General features: G+C 54.1%; 2 protein-coding genes across 2 annotated transcripts in view; one reads left to right on the forward strand and one right to left on the reverse strand.

The window, feature by feature from the left end:
- ALX4 (ALX homeobox 4) overlaps positions 1-14307 on the forward strand; it is a 49096-nt gene extending 34789 nt beyond the window's left edge. Inside the window, exons 3-4 of the mRNA XM_033207216.1 lie at positions 7143-7271; positions 9580-14307. Of these exons, the coding sequence (XP_033063107.1) occupies positions 7143-7271; positions 9580-9909 (459 nt within the window). The 3' untranslated portion in view covers positions 9910-14307. The remainder of the gene's footprint in view (positions 1-7142; positions 7272-9579) is intronic.
- EXT2 (exostosin glycosyltransferase 2) overlaps positions 1-14774 on the reverse strand; it is a 200218-nt gene that overhangs the window by 9915 nt on the left and 175529 nt on the right. The window lies entirely within an intron of this gene.

Consider the following 14774-nt stretch of genomic DNA (forward strand, 5'->3'; position numbering starts at 1 on the left):
CAGTACAATACAGTGGAACCCAACACACTCAACCCAACTCACTGCAACCCAACGGAACACAACCCAATAGAACTCAACTTAACACAACACAATGGAACTCAACACACTCAACCCAACTCAGTGCAATCCAACACAACACAACCCAGCACAACACAACCCAATAGAACTCAACTCAACCCAGCACAACACAACCCAATAGAACTCAACTCAACCCAGCACAACACAATGGAACTCAACACACTCAACCCAACTCAACCCATTCCAACACAACACAGCCCAATAGAACACACTCCAGTGAACTCAACCTAACACAATGGAACCTGACACACTCAACCCAACTCAGTGCAACCCAATAGAAGTCAACCCAGCCCAACCCAACACAACCCAATAGAACTCAACTCAACCCAACACAACACAATGGAACTCAACATACTAAACCTAACACAACCCATTCCAACACAACCCAATATAACACATTCCAATGGAACTCAACCTAACACAACACAACACAATGGAGCCTGACACACTCAACCCAACCCAACATAACACAACCAACCCAGCTCACTTTTGGCTACACTGCCCTATTTTATCTTCTTAAAACTTTTTAAAATTTTTTGTTTGTTTTCTTTTTAGAGACAGGGTCTCATTCTGTCACCCAGGCTGGAGTTCAATAAGATGATTGTAGCTCACTGCAGCCTCAAACTCCTAGGCTAAAGTGATTCTCCCACCTCAGCCTCCCAAAGTATTAGAATTACAGGCATAAGTCACCATGCTGGGCCCATTTTATCTTCTGGGTATTTTAGTTCATTTTTTAAAAGAGACTGGGTCTCTCTCTGTCACCCAGCGTGGAGTGCAGTGGTGTGATCATGGCTCACTGTAGCCTTAACTTCACGGGCTCAAGGGATCCTCCCGCCTCAGCTTCCTGAGTAGCTGGGACCACAGGCATACACCACCATGCCTGGGATAAGTTTTTTTTTATTTTTTGTAGAGATGGGGTTTTATTACGTTGCCCACGTTGGTCTCAAACTCCTGGCCTCAAGTAATCCCTCACCTCAGCCTCCCATAATGCTGGGATTATAGGTATGAGACACTGTGCCCAACTCCTATTTTGTCTTCTTTCTAGGATTTTTGACTGGCTTAAGTCATTTTACTTGTTTGGCCCCTTCCACTAAACTGTGATTTCCTTGAGATCAAGCACTGATTGTTCATCACTGTATTCCCACCAATTAGAGAAAGCCAAATGCAGAGCATCAAGGCTAAAAAAACCCCTGTCCAGAGAGCTGTGTCTCCCCAACCAGCATGAATTCACAGCAAAGAAAGGATCAGAAAAAAAAGACCCATGAGTAGCCAAAATACAGGTGACAAAATTCACACACTCAAGTTTAAGTTTCAATTTAACACAAAATAAATGTCATAATCAGTCTGCTTTTCCAACCCAAAGCATGTTGGAAATAGCAAATAGTGTTGCCATATAGCAGTTTTTCCCTCTCCAGTGGGCCAGAAAAATTAACTGCTTTAGAACAAAGAGCAATCTTTTTTTCTTTTTAATCAGCAAAGTGCCATACAGCTCAGTGGGCTGGGCCCTTCCATGTAAGGAGAGAGATGCCCCAACCCTGCCATCCTCAGCAGGCCCCAGGGACTCTTGCATTAATTCACGAAAGCATCTTCAGCAGCCTTGTTCTAAGGTGTCAGTAAAAGGTTCATCCATTACAACCATGTTCTGTTTAAGAAAGCAGAGGCATCTCTAATCGAGTCTACAAACTTTTTTTCCAAAATGGCTAATGTGGAAAACGACTAGTGGTTATCAGTAAATATGTAGCTGTTCAGAAACTGCAGCTACCAGAAGTGATGCTGAAGAGTTGCATGGTTGAGTTGCTATAAGTTCCCTGAGGGCAGGTTGCCTTTTTTTTTTTTTTTTTTGAGACAGGGTCTCACTGTGTCACCCAGGTTGGAGTGCAGTGGTGTGATCTTGGCTCACCACAGCCTCCACCTCCTGGGTTCCAGTGATTCTCATGCCTCAGCCTCCCAAGTAACTGTGACTACAGGCATATGCCACCACACCCAGTTAATTTTTTGTATTTTTTGGTAGAGACGGGGGTTTCGCCATATTGGCCAAGCTGGTCTTGAACTCATGACCTCAAGTGATCCACCCGCTTTGGTCTTCCAAAGTGTGCTGGGATTATAGGCATGAGCCACCATGGTCTGGCCCAGGTTGCCTTTTTTTTTGACAGAGTCTTTTTCTGTCACCCAGGCTGGAATGCAGTGGTGTGATCTTGGCTCACTGCAACCTCTGCCTCCCGGGTTCAAGCGATTATCCTGCCTCAGCCTCCCAAGTAGCCAGGATTACAGGTGCACATACCACACCTGGCTAAATTTTGTATGTTTAGTAGAGATGGGGTTTCGCCATGTTGTCCAGGCTGGTCTTGAACTCCTGACCTCAGGCTCAACTCAGCCTCCCAAAGTGCTGGGATTACAGGCGTGAGCCACTGCACCCGGCAAGGCTGCCATTTTATCCCCCTCCAGTGCCTCATGAATGTTTGAGGAAGGACAACAGGGCAGCTGGGGTTTCCTGTGAATCCGGAAGCCCTCACACACCCAGATCTCATTTGAATTTCGACAACCAGCCACTCACATGACCTTACAAGCCTGAGTTTTGACAGGAATCCTAGCATCTAGCCTGATGTCCAGCAAATGGACTGGGGAGGACCCACTGGTGTAGGTAGAGAAAGGGGCATGGCTGGTTATGGGACAGCCTGGTAGGTGCTGTGTTGGTGTGGGATAAACCAGTTCATTTTCTATGCAGTATGTGTGTATATTTGTGTTTGCATATGTGGGTTGCATGTGTGCTTCCTAATAAACATATGGGAGTGCCCGGGAGTAGAATTCACTAAGTACTGAAAGAAGAATGACACTTTGAGTACAAAACATGAAAACAATGGCACACAGAGCATTTTTCAGTTACCATCATACAACTAAAACAGTGTTCTCTGCAGACACACATGCACACACACATGCACGCGTGCACACACACTTATACCTACTTCCAAAATGGAGTTGAGGTAGCTTACAATTAAAGATTGATTTGTTCAATCTAAAAACAAGAACAACGGCATGAAATGCAGAGGTAATGTGGTTAAAAAAAATTAGGCTAAGGTTCATGGTTGCCTGCCTTTGAGCACAAACTTCAACTTGGAGCTTCCTGGCAGCCAAGGCAGAAAGGGAAACTCTGATGTGCTGCGTATCTTAACATCTCGTAGGAGGACCATAGAATTATAGAACAGTAGTGCTGGAAATGATCACCCCATCTTCCCACCTGATAGACAAGGAAGAAGAGGCTGATAGGTGGGAAGTCATAACCTGAAGTTAACAGCAGCCACTCAGTAGCGGCGCTGTGACTGGAATCCAGGACTCCTGAGTCCCAGTCTAGTGCTTCTTTGACTTTAGTTTGCTGTACAAGGACACATGCCAGATTGTTCAGAGGCTTTTCTTTGTATAAAGGCAGCAGGGTGGGTGGGATCTTCATGTGCGTCAGACTTGAAGGGTTGAGCCCTAAGCCTGGCAATGCCCTGGGGGTGGGGGGGGTGGGTAAGGGGGTGGTGATGGAACCCCCTTCCTGCCTCTGCTGTGTTTGCTCAGGACCCATACCCAGCTGATGGCAAGCCAGGTGCCTGGAGTAGAGTGGTGGTAGGAACAGGGATGGGGCATTGGGGGCCCCAAGATGGACTTTTCCTGGGAAGAAGCCTGGGGTTTGGCCCTGCTCCAGGGGGCTGCAGGGGCCTCTCTCTGCTGTCTGGGATTCCAATCTCTGCAGCTGGTGTCTGAAGACAATAAGACAGAGGCCTCCCCGCCCTGGGCCACCCCGCCCTGGCCCCAGATGGGCTGCGGTTAGCGAGGCCTCCGCCAAGACAGTTGGTTCCTTGCACAGACCGGTCCTCGGGAGAGGCCTATGCTGAGTAGGCCCAGGCCAGGGTGGTCCTGAGGTGTGACATTCAGACTGGGAGAACAGTGGGGACCTCATGGTTGGCTGTCCTCCTGGGGCTGCACAGTGGAGACAGGCCTGCGGTACAGAGCTTGGAGGCACAGGAGCAGGCCGGGGGGTTGGTGTGGCAGCTGGAAGGGAGCTCTCGGAGTCCCTAGGGCGCCAGGGGTCAGAAATGGAAGGACACTCCAAGCCTTAGGACCTGCAGATGTACGCATAGAAGGGGTCGTGGGGATACCATTGCTGCCTCCAATTTACTGGGGAGGATATTGAGGACCGGCCAGGCTCACCTAGCTCATGTCTGGATCTGAGCAGAAGAGCCAGAGCTGGGTGCACAGGGTAAGGCCCCAGGACAAAGGAACAGGAGAAGGAGGGAGGAGGTGGGCAGCCGTGCTCCCAGCGGCCGCTCACCCGCCTCTCACCATTTCCATCTTCAGCCCTCAAATAAATCCCTCAGCCTGACCTTCTTCCACTCCTGTTCCAAAGACGGTGCTAGCTCTGCCGGCCTCTCCCCCGCCTGGTCATCTGTCTTCCCCAGATAACCCGCATCTCCTCCTCCTTCACACTCAGCTCCAGCGAGCCCGCACCCCACATTCCACTCCCCCACACGGCTCCTCCCTCCACTCTAGACCCCTTTGCCAGGCGCTGGCCACCTCCTTCCCTCTTCGGGGTCCCTCCCCGCCCATCCCTGGATCCTCTGTTCCAGAGCCTGCAGGGACATCTTCCACGTCCACAGTCCCACCATGGGGACCTGGAACCCACAGAGACACAAGGGGAACCCCAACAGTCACCGTGACAAAAAGAAAAAGAGAAGCCATCTCTCTGCGCGCCTCCAGTGGCTTCTCCCCTCCCGCCAGCTTCCCCCACAGAAAACCCTGGGAGGCTGAGGAAGGAGCGGAAAGACGGAGCTAAGCCTGCAGGAAATTAAACATGAAATGAAAACAAGCTTCTCTGATTCATTCTCTCATCCTGGCCCCAGTCTCCCATCCCAGGCCACTGATAAAGAGGGATCCCATTTCAGCAGCGCAGAGAGGAGACCCCATCTGCCCTTGGCTCCCAGTGGGCGGCCAGGGCCTGGACCCTAGGAATCCCTGGAGGAAAAGGGGCCCTGGGAGGTCAGGGCAGGGGCTGAGACCCCAAGCTTGGGAGAGGGTCCGTTTCTAGGGAAGAGACTTCTCCTCCCCCAATGTGTGCACACACACGCACGTGCGTGCAGCCACACTAGTGGGTACACTCGTGCACACACACACATGCTTAGGATTAGGAAGGGGTAAGTGAGTTGGTATAGGAGTGGAGAAACATACTAATGCGCACCCCTGCACGCCTGCTCACCCCTACCCTCCTCACAGTAACATGAAATACATTCCCATCTTCTTTGACTTCTCTTTCCTCTAGCAAAAGACAGTGAGAAAGATCAGGAGCTGTAAAGAAACAAATGGGAAGTACTCTAAACATTTTTGGACTGCATTTCCCATCTATCTCCCCAGCTGCGACTATGAGGCACCATTCGCCACACAGAAACTGAGGCTGTTGGCAATGCCAGTGCTTCTATGAGCCTGTCTGTTGGCCAGCTACACTGGATGCCCGAAGAGGCCAGGCAGCATCTGTGGGGAAGCATGTCCACGCCTCCTTCTCCCCTCCTTGCAGTGGTTCCTAGGAAGCTCAAAGGCTCTGAGGCAGAGGAATTTTGAGAGCTGACACCTATATTTAGCTCAGCAGCTGCATTGATCGTGATGGATGGAGGAGTGTTTCCACCTGGAGAGCAGGGACTGGACCTCAGGAAAGTTGGCTTTCTTGATGCCTGGGCCTGGAAGGGCCTGGCAAGGCTCCTTATGGCTCTACAGCTGAGGCTGTTGTAATGGCTCTGTTCTCCCGGTCTGCAGCGTGCTGTCTGAGGTGTGCCCACTTGCATCTGAGTCTGCAAAGCCAGCAGGCAGGTGCACATCAAGATGGCAGAAGCCTCCCTCTGAGGAGCACCATGGTCCATTTCTGAATCAGCCTAAAGCCATTCCCGGCCTGGAAGCTGATCCCTCCTCATTCTCCCTCTGTCACCCATCCCGTCCCCATCGCCCCTTCTCCAGATCCTAAGTCATGGGCCAGGGGTAGGGCAGCTCTCGCTCCTGAGCCTTGGGACAGTTCTCAGCCTTCCAGAAACGCTTGTGCAAAGGAAACGGACCCAACACTCCCCATCACCAAAGACCCCAGTGCTCACAGCTGACTCAGAGACCTCCCCTCCCCTCCCAATCAGGCCAACATCCCGTCCACCCGTGCTCAGTGACAGGTGGGCCTCTGCTTCCTCTCAGCATCAGGCCACTCTTCTATACAAGATGCTGTAGCGACTGCTTCTACGGACAACACTAAGGGCAAACCACTTTGCTTGGCATTCAAGGCCCCCTGCGATCTGCCTCTGTCTCTTTCTCTCCCACTACTTCCTTCAAATTGACCTCTTTAGGCTTTTGGAGCATGCCTTGCTGTTTCTAAACCCAGGCCTTGGCTTTCCTCCTTTCAGTCAACCATTCAAGGCCCAGCTCCTGTCCCTCCTCCAGGAAGACTTCCCTGACTGCCTCTGTTGCCCAGCAGAGCCCCTGTTCTCCCACAGGGTCTCATTCCCTTTAACACAGGGGAGTTTTGAGCTGGGAGACTGTTTCCAACAAGAAGGCTGCAGACAGGATGCAGGGAGGAAGGCATTCTGAATCTGGACAAATAGGCCTTAGACAGCCATGAACCTTTTGGAAAACTGTGGCAAAACTGTGTGTGACTGTCTAGGAGAACGTATCTGGAGGAGCGTTTGTAGCTTTTATCAGCTTCTCCACAGGAGTTTGTGACCCACAGTGGGTTAGATGACTGCTAAGATGACCAGTGACTTATTTCATAGGTGGTGACACTTGGCTGCTCTAGATTCTGAAGCTTAGAAAAGTAAAGTTCTGGCTCAGGATCACACCCATGGCTAGTGGGGGTAAGATACTTTCCCAGCTCAGAGTGGATGATTCTAGATCGTCAGCTCTTGAGGACAAAGACCAAGGTTGATATTTATGTGTGGCCCCACCGCTTCCCAAACACACTGCAACTGGTGGGGGGCTCAAGGGAACAGTTTGCACTGCCTGAAAGTGAGGCCTCCAGGCTGGCGTCTCACCCTGGTGACATCGGCTTCTTCATCTTGTAGGTCTGGTTCCAGAACCGAAGGGCCAAGTGGAGGAAGCGGGAGCGTTTTGGGCAGATGCAGCAGGTTCGAACCCACTTCTCCACTGCGTATGAGCTGCCCCTCCTCACCCGAGCTGAGAACTACGCCCAGGTAAGTCCCGCCCTGAGCTGCTGCCACCGATCCCCAGCCCCTGGTGCTCTGAGAATGAGCCCCTTGGAGGAGAGCCCAGGTCCCCCGAGATGACTTATGGCTCCAGGCTGCCCTTCCGTCTCATTCCAGGGGTGTGCCTGTTTATAGCCAGAATGTAGGAGGCCCAGGTTTACTCTATCCAACTAATCATTGAACCAGGCTTGGCTGAACTTTAGGGAAGGGAAGGTTAGGGCAGTGAGAACGGCTCTTTCCTCCACTAGCTTTGGCCACTTCTGCTGTGGGCTTTGGAACCAAGGCAGGCAGAAGGCCACCAGGCCCTCAGATACCGCTCGGAGGGTCTCTTCCAAAAGCGAGCTCTGAACTCTCCAGGACTCGTGACCAAGTTGGAATGAGCTTGGGATTCCGAGTCCGGGGACGTAGGCTGTCTCTCCAGCTCCAGGTCTTTCTCACTTCAGGCAAGTCTCAAGTCTCTGAGCCTCAGTTTCTTCACCTGTACCTTGGACATGGTAAAAGCATCTGCTCAGCTCTGTTGTCAGGCAGCTGTAAGGTCTAAATTCAATCGTGCAAAAGTATTTTGTGAATGGTACAGTTTCAAAAAGCTTGTGTGGGCCATGTCCTCCCCTCCTCCCAGAGCATTTTCCCTGGGTGTCTGTCAGCCAGTCCCCTGTTCCAGTGTGAGATGCAAGGAACAAGAAGTGTTGAGTCACATCAGGTACCTGGGAGGCCTGGAGAGATGTGTTTTTGGCCAAGTTCAAGTACACTCCTGACCACCCTCAGCCTGCCCAGCAGAAGTGGCTGCTCCCTCCCTGCTCAGGCCTCATTCTGGCATGACCTCCGCCTCAGCTCCAAGCCCGGCCCTGCCCAGCAGCCAGCCAGTAGCACGGGCGCCCCTGCCTCCTTTACTTCTCCCTGAGCAGGTTCTGTGCTAGCAAATGGTCTCTGGGCTCTCCACCCAGACCAGCCCTCCATTCGCTCTCCCACAACCCGGGATTCATAGGGCAGGGGGGCAGGGGGGCAGGGGGGCAGGGCACAGGCCTGGAGGTGAGGCTGAGGAATATGGGACGTCTCACACAGGCGCCATCGGCAGGAGCTCGCACTGTGTTCTTCCATTCTTTCTCCCCTCTCCCTCCCTAAACTCAGCCTCCCTCTGTCCTCGCAGGATGGAACTCTAGCTCCCTCCTTGGCTTTGAGCTCTGCTGCCTGAGCGCACAGCTGGAGGCAGAAACCAACACAGGGCCCCATTCACCCCTCCTACCGCCACCTCACCTACAGCACCACATAGTGCGTGCCCAGACCTCTTCCAAGACGGGGTGATGGAGGCCAACTGGTCCCCCTTCCCCTGCACCGCGGAGAGAAATGCGGTTCCCTCTGGGACTGGGGCTGAGCTCCTTCTCCCTGCTTTCGAATGCCTCCTTTGAGTGTGCTCCAGACACATGCAGGAGGGCAGGCCAGCAGAAGCCCACCTGAGGTTACCAGGAATCCTGTGTGCATAAGCTGAGAGGTTCCCGGATCTCCCCCACACCCTAATTCTACCTCCTTATACGTGCCTAGAGGGCAGAGGAAGATGGGAGCCCCAGGTGAACGTTGGGGAGGGAAGGGAAGCCCAGTGGCACCGATGGAAGATAAGATGGCCAGCTCACCCCTGCTCATGCCCTCGCCCCCTTCTCGCATGAGGAGGTCCAGCCTCGGCTCTGGCTGCCCACTCCTGAGGCAGCCCCTTCCATCCTGAGTTAGTTCTGAAGCCTCCTAGTTCAGGCCCTGGAACCTCAGCCACTACCCTTGGTTTCTGAGAGGTTTAAGACCCTGCCGCCCACCTTACCCAACCCTCCACCTTCCCTTCTCCTGGTGGGGGCCCAAGGGAATCTGTGATGCCAGAGTTCTCCGAGTTGAGGTCCACTCACCTTGCTCAGGTGCCTGCGGATAGGAGGGCCCTGGGGAGGAGCTGGAGGTGAATGAGACACAGCTGCCATCCACAGATGGAGGCCAAGTCTACAGCTGAGTCTAAACTTAGGAAGCCAGCTGGGGGTGGCTGGGGTGTCACCCTTCCACTGGACCCTTGATGAAGCCTGAGGTCACTCCTTAGGACTGAATTTCCCTCTGCTGCTAGCCTGGCCCTGGGAACAGAGGTTGCCAAGGTGTACAAGCCACCCCCGCAGGGGTATCTGGATGTCCATGAAGGCTAAATGCTCACGAGGGGCTTCATGGGAAGGATGGACAGTGACGGGAGAGGTGCTCTGGGGGAAGGGGCGAGCCCCTTCCATACCGCGCCTGCCCGCCAGCCGGTGACATCTCTCCCTTCGTCTCCCAGATTCAGAACCCGTCCTGGCTCGGCAACAACGGGGCTGCCTCACCAGTGCCGGCCTGCGTGGTCCCCTGCGACCCGGTGCCTGCCTGCATGTCCCCTCATGCCCACCCCCCTGGCTCTGGGGCCAGCAGCGTCACCGACTTCCTGAGTGTGTCTGGAGCTGGCAGTCACGTGGGCCAAACGCACATGGGCAGCCTGTTTGGAGCAGCCAGTCTCAGCCCAGGCCTCAATGGCTACGAGCTCAATGGCGAGCCGGACCGCAAGACCTCAAGCATCGCGGCCCTCCGCATGAAGGCCAAGGAGCACAGTGCGGCCATCTCCTGGGCCACATGACAGGGCACCCCTGCCCCGTCCCCACCTCGGGACACCATGGGCCACGCCCATGTTTTCCAGGCCCCCAGTCTCCCACTCGACTTTCCTCTTAGGAACCTGGCCTGGGCCAGGGGCCTGACCCTCAGCACTTTCAGCCGCCCCAAGTCTGAGGCCCCGTGGACTGCTGGGAGGGAGGGGGCAGCAGGCCCCTGGCCCCTTCCTGGCACTGAGGCCCTGACCCCTGCTCCCGGCCACAGGCAGTGGAGAAAGCCAAGCGGCCACGTTTTTCGGCTTCGCATCCATGATAACCTGAAGGCGCTTTCTCCCTCCTGCCACCTCCTCTGCCCTGCCTAGTTGACCATGAGTCAAATTTAGATTTCCCTGCAGACCCAGCAGCCTCACCAGCCCAGTCTTGTCCATCCTTCCCCCTCCTAGTGGGGTCCCCTGGTCACCAGGCTGGGGCTGTGTGTCTGAGGCACAGGCTGCCCTGCAGAACCGGCCTCCTACCCTCCCATCTTTCTCTCCCTGAAAGCGCATGGAATCTGACCAGCTGGGGCCAAGGCAATGGCCTCCACCTTCCCCCAAACAGCAGCGAGTCTGACAGAGCCTGGCTGACTGCATCCTGGCTGTCCCCTGGGCTGGATACACCTGGAGGGAGTGGGTAGAGGACGACAGGAGCTGGAGCCAAGGACCCCTGCTGCCATCTAGCAATGCCAGTCTCCAGGGGAGACATGGGCCAGCCCCTCACTGGTCACTATAGGGGAGGAGCCAGACCTGAGGGAGGCTGAGAACACGGATGCCACAAGGGCTCCCACGGTGCTAGAAGAAGGAAAGGTCCTGGGAGAGGGGGAGGCATCCGGGTGGGGCAGGGGCCCGGGCAGTCCTCCCACTCTCCCGCCTGCCTGGCATCCGGTACAGAGGGGAGGTCTAGGCAGCTTTGTTCTCCATCCGGAGCCCAGGCAGGGTCCCTTTAGGAGGATGCCCAGGGGTGCGTCCCTTCCCTGCCCTACCCTAGCCCCTCCCTGGGGCTGCTCAGCAATGTCCCGGTGTGGAAGGACTCACAACTCTGAACACACAAGCTAGGGCTTGGGGGTCGGGCGGCAGAGGGTCAAGAGCCACGTGCAGGCTTTGCTAGAGGACACGTGGCCGTGCTCGGCCTCCAGGCTCTGCCACGGCCTCAGACTGACTGTCCTCCCGGCCGTATCTGTCACAGTGTCATCACTGCCCAGAGCCTTCCACGGCAGATGGGGGCTCTTTGTCCCTCCAGGCACTGGGGAGGGTGCTGCTCTTCTCCACACAGCTTTCCACACTCCGTCCTTACACTTCTTCCACAGGGACCGGGACCCTCTGCCCTCTCTCCAGCCTGCGGAAGGGCTCCTGGCCTGGGCTCCTCGGCGTGGCTTTGCTATTGCAGATGGGGGTGGCAGGATGCCCTCCCGAAACCAGGCTTCCCGCTTCAGGAAGCGGAGCTCCGTGCCTGCCTGACCCCTGCAGCTTAGGTCTGGCCCTGAGCACCAGCCCTCACCTCAGCTGGGAGTACACAGTAACCGTCCAGAGGCAGGCCTGTCAGACCCCAGGGGGGTCCCTCCAGCAGGCAGCCCCCCGCATTGAAGCGCTGGCCTTTTCTACCTTCTCCCTTGATTCCTGTCATGGAGTAGGGCTCAGGGTCGCCGACACAGAAAGGCCTGCTGGGTTGGGCTGAGGGTAAACTTGGTGTTGTTGAATGAGGGTCTCTGGGGTTGGGAGTGACAGTCTCCCGCCTGCCTGGTGTTCTCATCTGCTCTAGAAACCGGGCTGAGGAAGGGTCTGGCTGTGGCCTCCCTTAATAAGAGTCAGACCTCTTTGTGAATCGTAGCTTTAAAATTGAGCTTGTAGAGGTGAAAGGGTCTTGGACATTGAATTAAATGATCTTGGAGGCTTGGCTTTAAGTGTTTCAAATATTTGAGGATCTTGGAGTGACTTTTGGGAAGCTTTTTCTAGTTCTGAGGTTTGCTGAAATGACCCAGACTCCCCCAAAATCTAGCCAGGGAAAGGAAGAACTTAAGGCTGGGAACAGTTCCCCCATTTCTCCCCCATTTCCTTCTGAAATGTTCATGGCTGAAGAAGGATGGAGGAGGAAGGAACTTTCACCCCGGGTCTTTCTCACCCATGAGAGAATCAGGACAAAGAGGAGAAGAGTCAGGTAGCTCCAGAGTGGGCCAGGAGGGAGAGCGAGGGAATCGGGACAAAGAGGAGGACAGACAGGTAGCTCCAGACCAGGCAGGGAGGGAGAGCGAGAGCTTTAAGGGGGCTCTTCCAGAGGGGCCCCCGGCACTCAGTTCCTCCATGGGTCCGCTCTGTGGCTAGGCTAGACCCAAGTCAGGCAAATTTCAACCCAAAAGCTTGAGAAGAAAAGGCGTTTATTAGAAGGCCCTGTGGCTATGGCTGCCTGTCCCAACACACCCAGGAAGTGGCTAGGATTAAACACGCCAATGTGAAACGTTCCTGTTCATCTCGTCAAAGGCAGCCACATACCCCAGGCATGTCCTCCGCGGCTTGGCCCAGCGCCTGGGGTCCACCTGACCACACTAAGTATGATAGGACCACCGAGTTGGCAGGAAGCTTAGAAACCCTCTGGTTAGTCCAGTCCCTTCACAACAGAGAAGACCCTGGCCCAGAGTGGAGAAGTGACTGCCCTGACCTGCATTTGCCCTGAGACTAAGCTGAGAGAGGAGCCTGGGATGTGCCACCCAGGGTGTGAGGGCCCTGGCGTCGGTGGCACCGGGAGTGGCCGGTGCTGCACGGAGCTCCCCAGTGCCTCATGAGCATTCACTCAGCAGCTCAGTTCTCCAGAAGAGAACCTTGGGGCCCGGACCCTTCCCAGACAGGTGGCTAAGCCCGGCATTCTGCACTGCAGAGTAGGGGGCCACTGCCATGTCAGCTCCTAGGATGACTAAGCAAGTCAGGGCAGCTGCCCAAGGCCGTCTGGAGCTACAGCTCATGAAGGCAGATGGAGAGAAGCATCTATCTGCCACGTGGTTCACTGCTATGCGCATAAGCTAAGAGAGGTGAGGATTTCCTTTGGATATCTGCCTAAGATCTCAACAGAGATGGCAACTTAAAAATGAAGTCGTGGGTAGCCAGCAGATGGATGGGCAGCCTCCCCACACTGACAGCCTCCAGTCCCTGCTGGGCACAGGTCTCAGCATGGCAAGGCTCGACACTAAGGTGCTGCTACTGCCCTCCAGATGCCAGCACTACTCCTGGGGCATGGGAGCGAGGGCTCTGGGGGGCACACAGAGAGGCTTGTCTCCAAGGCTGAAATAGCACTTGGAGGACATGGGCTTTTAGAACTTTCCTTGAATTCTTTTAACTATACTTGATTCTCAGCGCTCAGTACCGTGCCTCCAGCTTCAGGAAGCACTGTGGCCAGGTTAGCTCAAAGACACTGCGATGGGGTGGGTGCAGCAAGTATGGGGTGGGTCCCCAGCACACACGGCTGTGATCACACCGGACCCAGCTCCGTGCCCCATCTCCCATCATTTCGGCTGGGCAGACAAGAGGGACGTTTCCATGAAACGTACACTTTTATGTTCCCTGCTTATTCAGTCATTCCCTCCCTGGGCTAGACAGTGGGGGGCCATCTTTGAGAACCCAAAAGACACGTGGGGGTTCCTGGTCTGTTTCATGGCCCTGACTGTCAGATGCAAAGGCAAACAGGCCTAGCTGGGGGAGGATGGTTGGTAAACGGGCCCCCAGGATAATATTCTGTGACTATCCAGTTAAAAAATAAGAAGGTGACAAAGACCCATCAATCCCACTTCACTTCTTTCAGGATGCTGTAGGGAGGAAAGGTGCTTCCATGACCTCACCTCAGCCTCTCCTTTCTTCCCTCTTCACTCACACACATAGAGCTAGGCCTTTATACTACTGATTTTGAAGGACAGTTTTCAATGTCTAATCATCTGTTTGGGTGTGCAGTGGTTGAAAAAAGAGAGCTGAGTGCTAGAAGGAACATGAACCTCAACCGATACTTATTGTTCTCATTGTAAGATATTTTAACCCTGTATAAATGCAACTTTTCCTTTAGCTTAATGGCCTGGGGTGGAATATTAAAAATATATATTAAAAATACAGTAAAAATCCAGAAAAATGTAAAAAAAAAAAAAAGAGGTCGGTTCCATAAAGTTTTACTGCCTATACCACCATGTAACTACATTATAGCAAAATATTAAAAGAAACGTTCTTGCCTTTTAAAGTAAGTTATTGCACTTACATCTTTTTTGGGAGAGGAGGAACACGGATGGGAAGGAGACGTAGGGGCCCAGGCACGGGGCAAAATGGAGTGCAGAGGCAGCTGGGCGCTCCCAGAACACCCTTTGCTGGCCCAGCCCAAACTGTTTGGTTGTTGTTATTTGCAATAAACTCCTTCTCCTGCCTCCTCTCAACTGGAATATGTCTGTTTTGTTCCTGACTTGTGACAGATGAAATGTGATCAGAGGGGCCTCTGAAATCTCACGTTAATTGAAGTCGGCAAAAAATACTAACAGTGCCCTTTTGAACTGCTGACACAGTACAGAAGGGATTACCAGGGCTAGATGAACAACAGGTGGCCGGCTGATGCTCCTGCACAAAGAAGGGGTGCGTGGCCTGCGAAGGTCTGGGACATACCCAGCCCCCTTGTCCCAGAGGACCTGTCTGCACTGCAGGGAAGCTAGAAGGGGGCAGGGGATACCAGAGCCCACTTCTCAGGCAGCCCAAAGGGTTGCAGCAGCAGCTCTCTGCCTCCCCTGCATCTGGGGTGTGCTTGGCACAGACTGTGCAGTGAGGTCTTCACAACCAGCACTGCCAGCCTCTCGGTGCCACTGAGTACCGTTCTGTTCCCAGGGTTGTTCTGAAAGCAGGAG

Source organism: Trachypithecus francoisi, unplaced genomic scaffold (genome assembly GCF_009764315.1).
Source record: "Trachypithecus francoisi isolate TF-2019V2 unplaced genomic scaffold, Tfra_2.0 Lachesis_group8, whole genome shotgun sequence".
Taxonomy (NCBI): Eukaryota; Metazoa; Chordata; class Mammalia; order Primates; family Cercopithecidae; genus Trachypithecus; species Trachypithecus francoisi.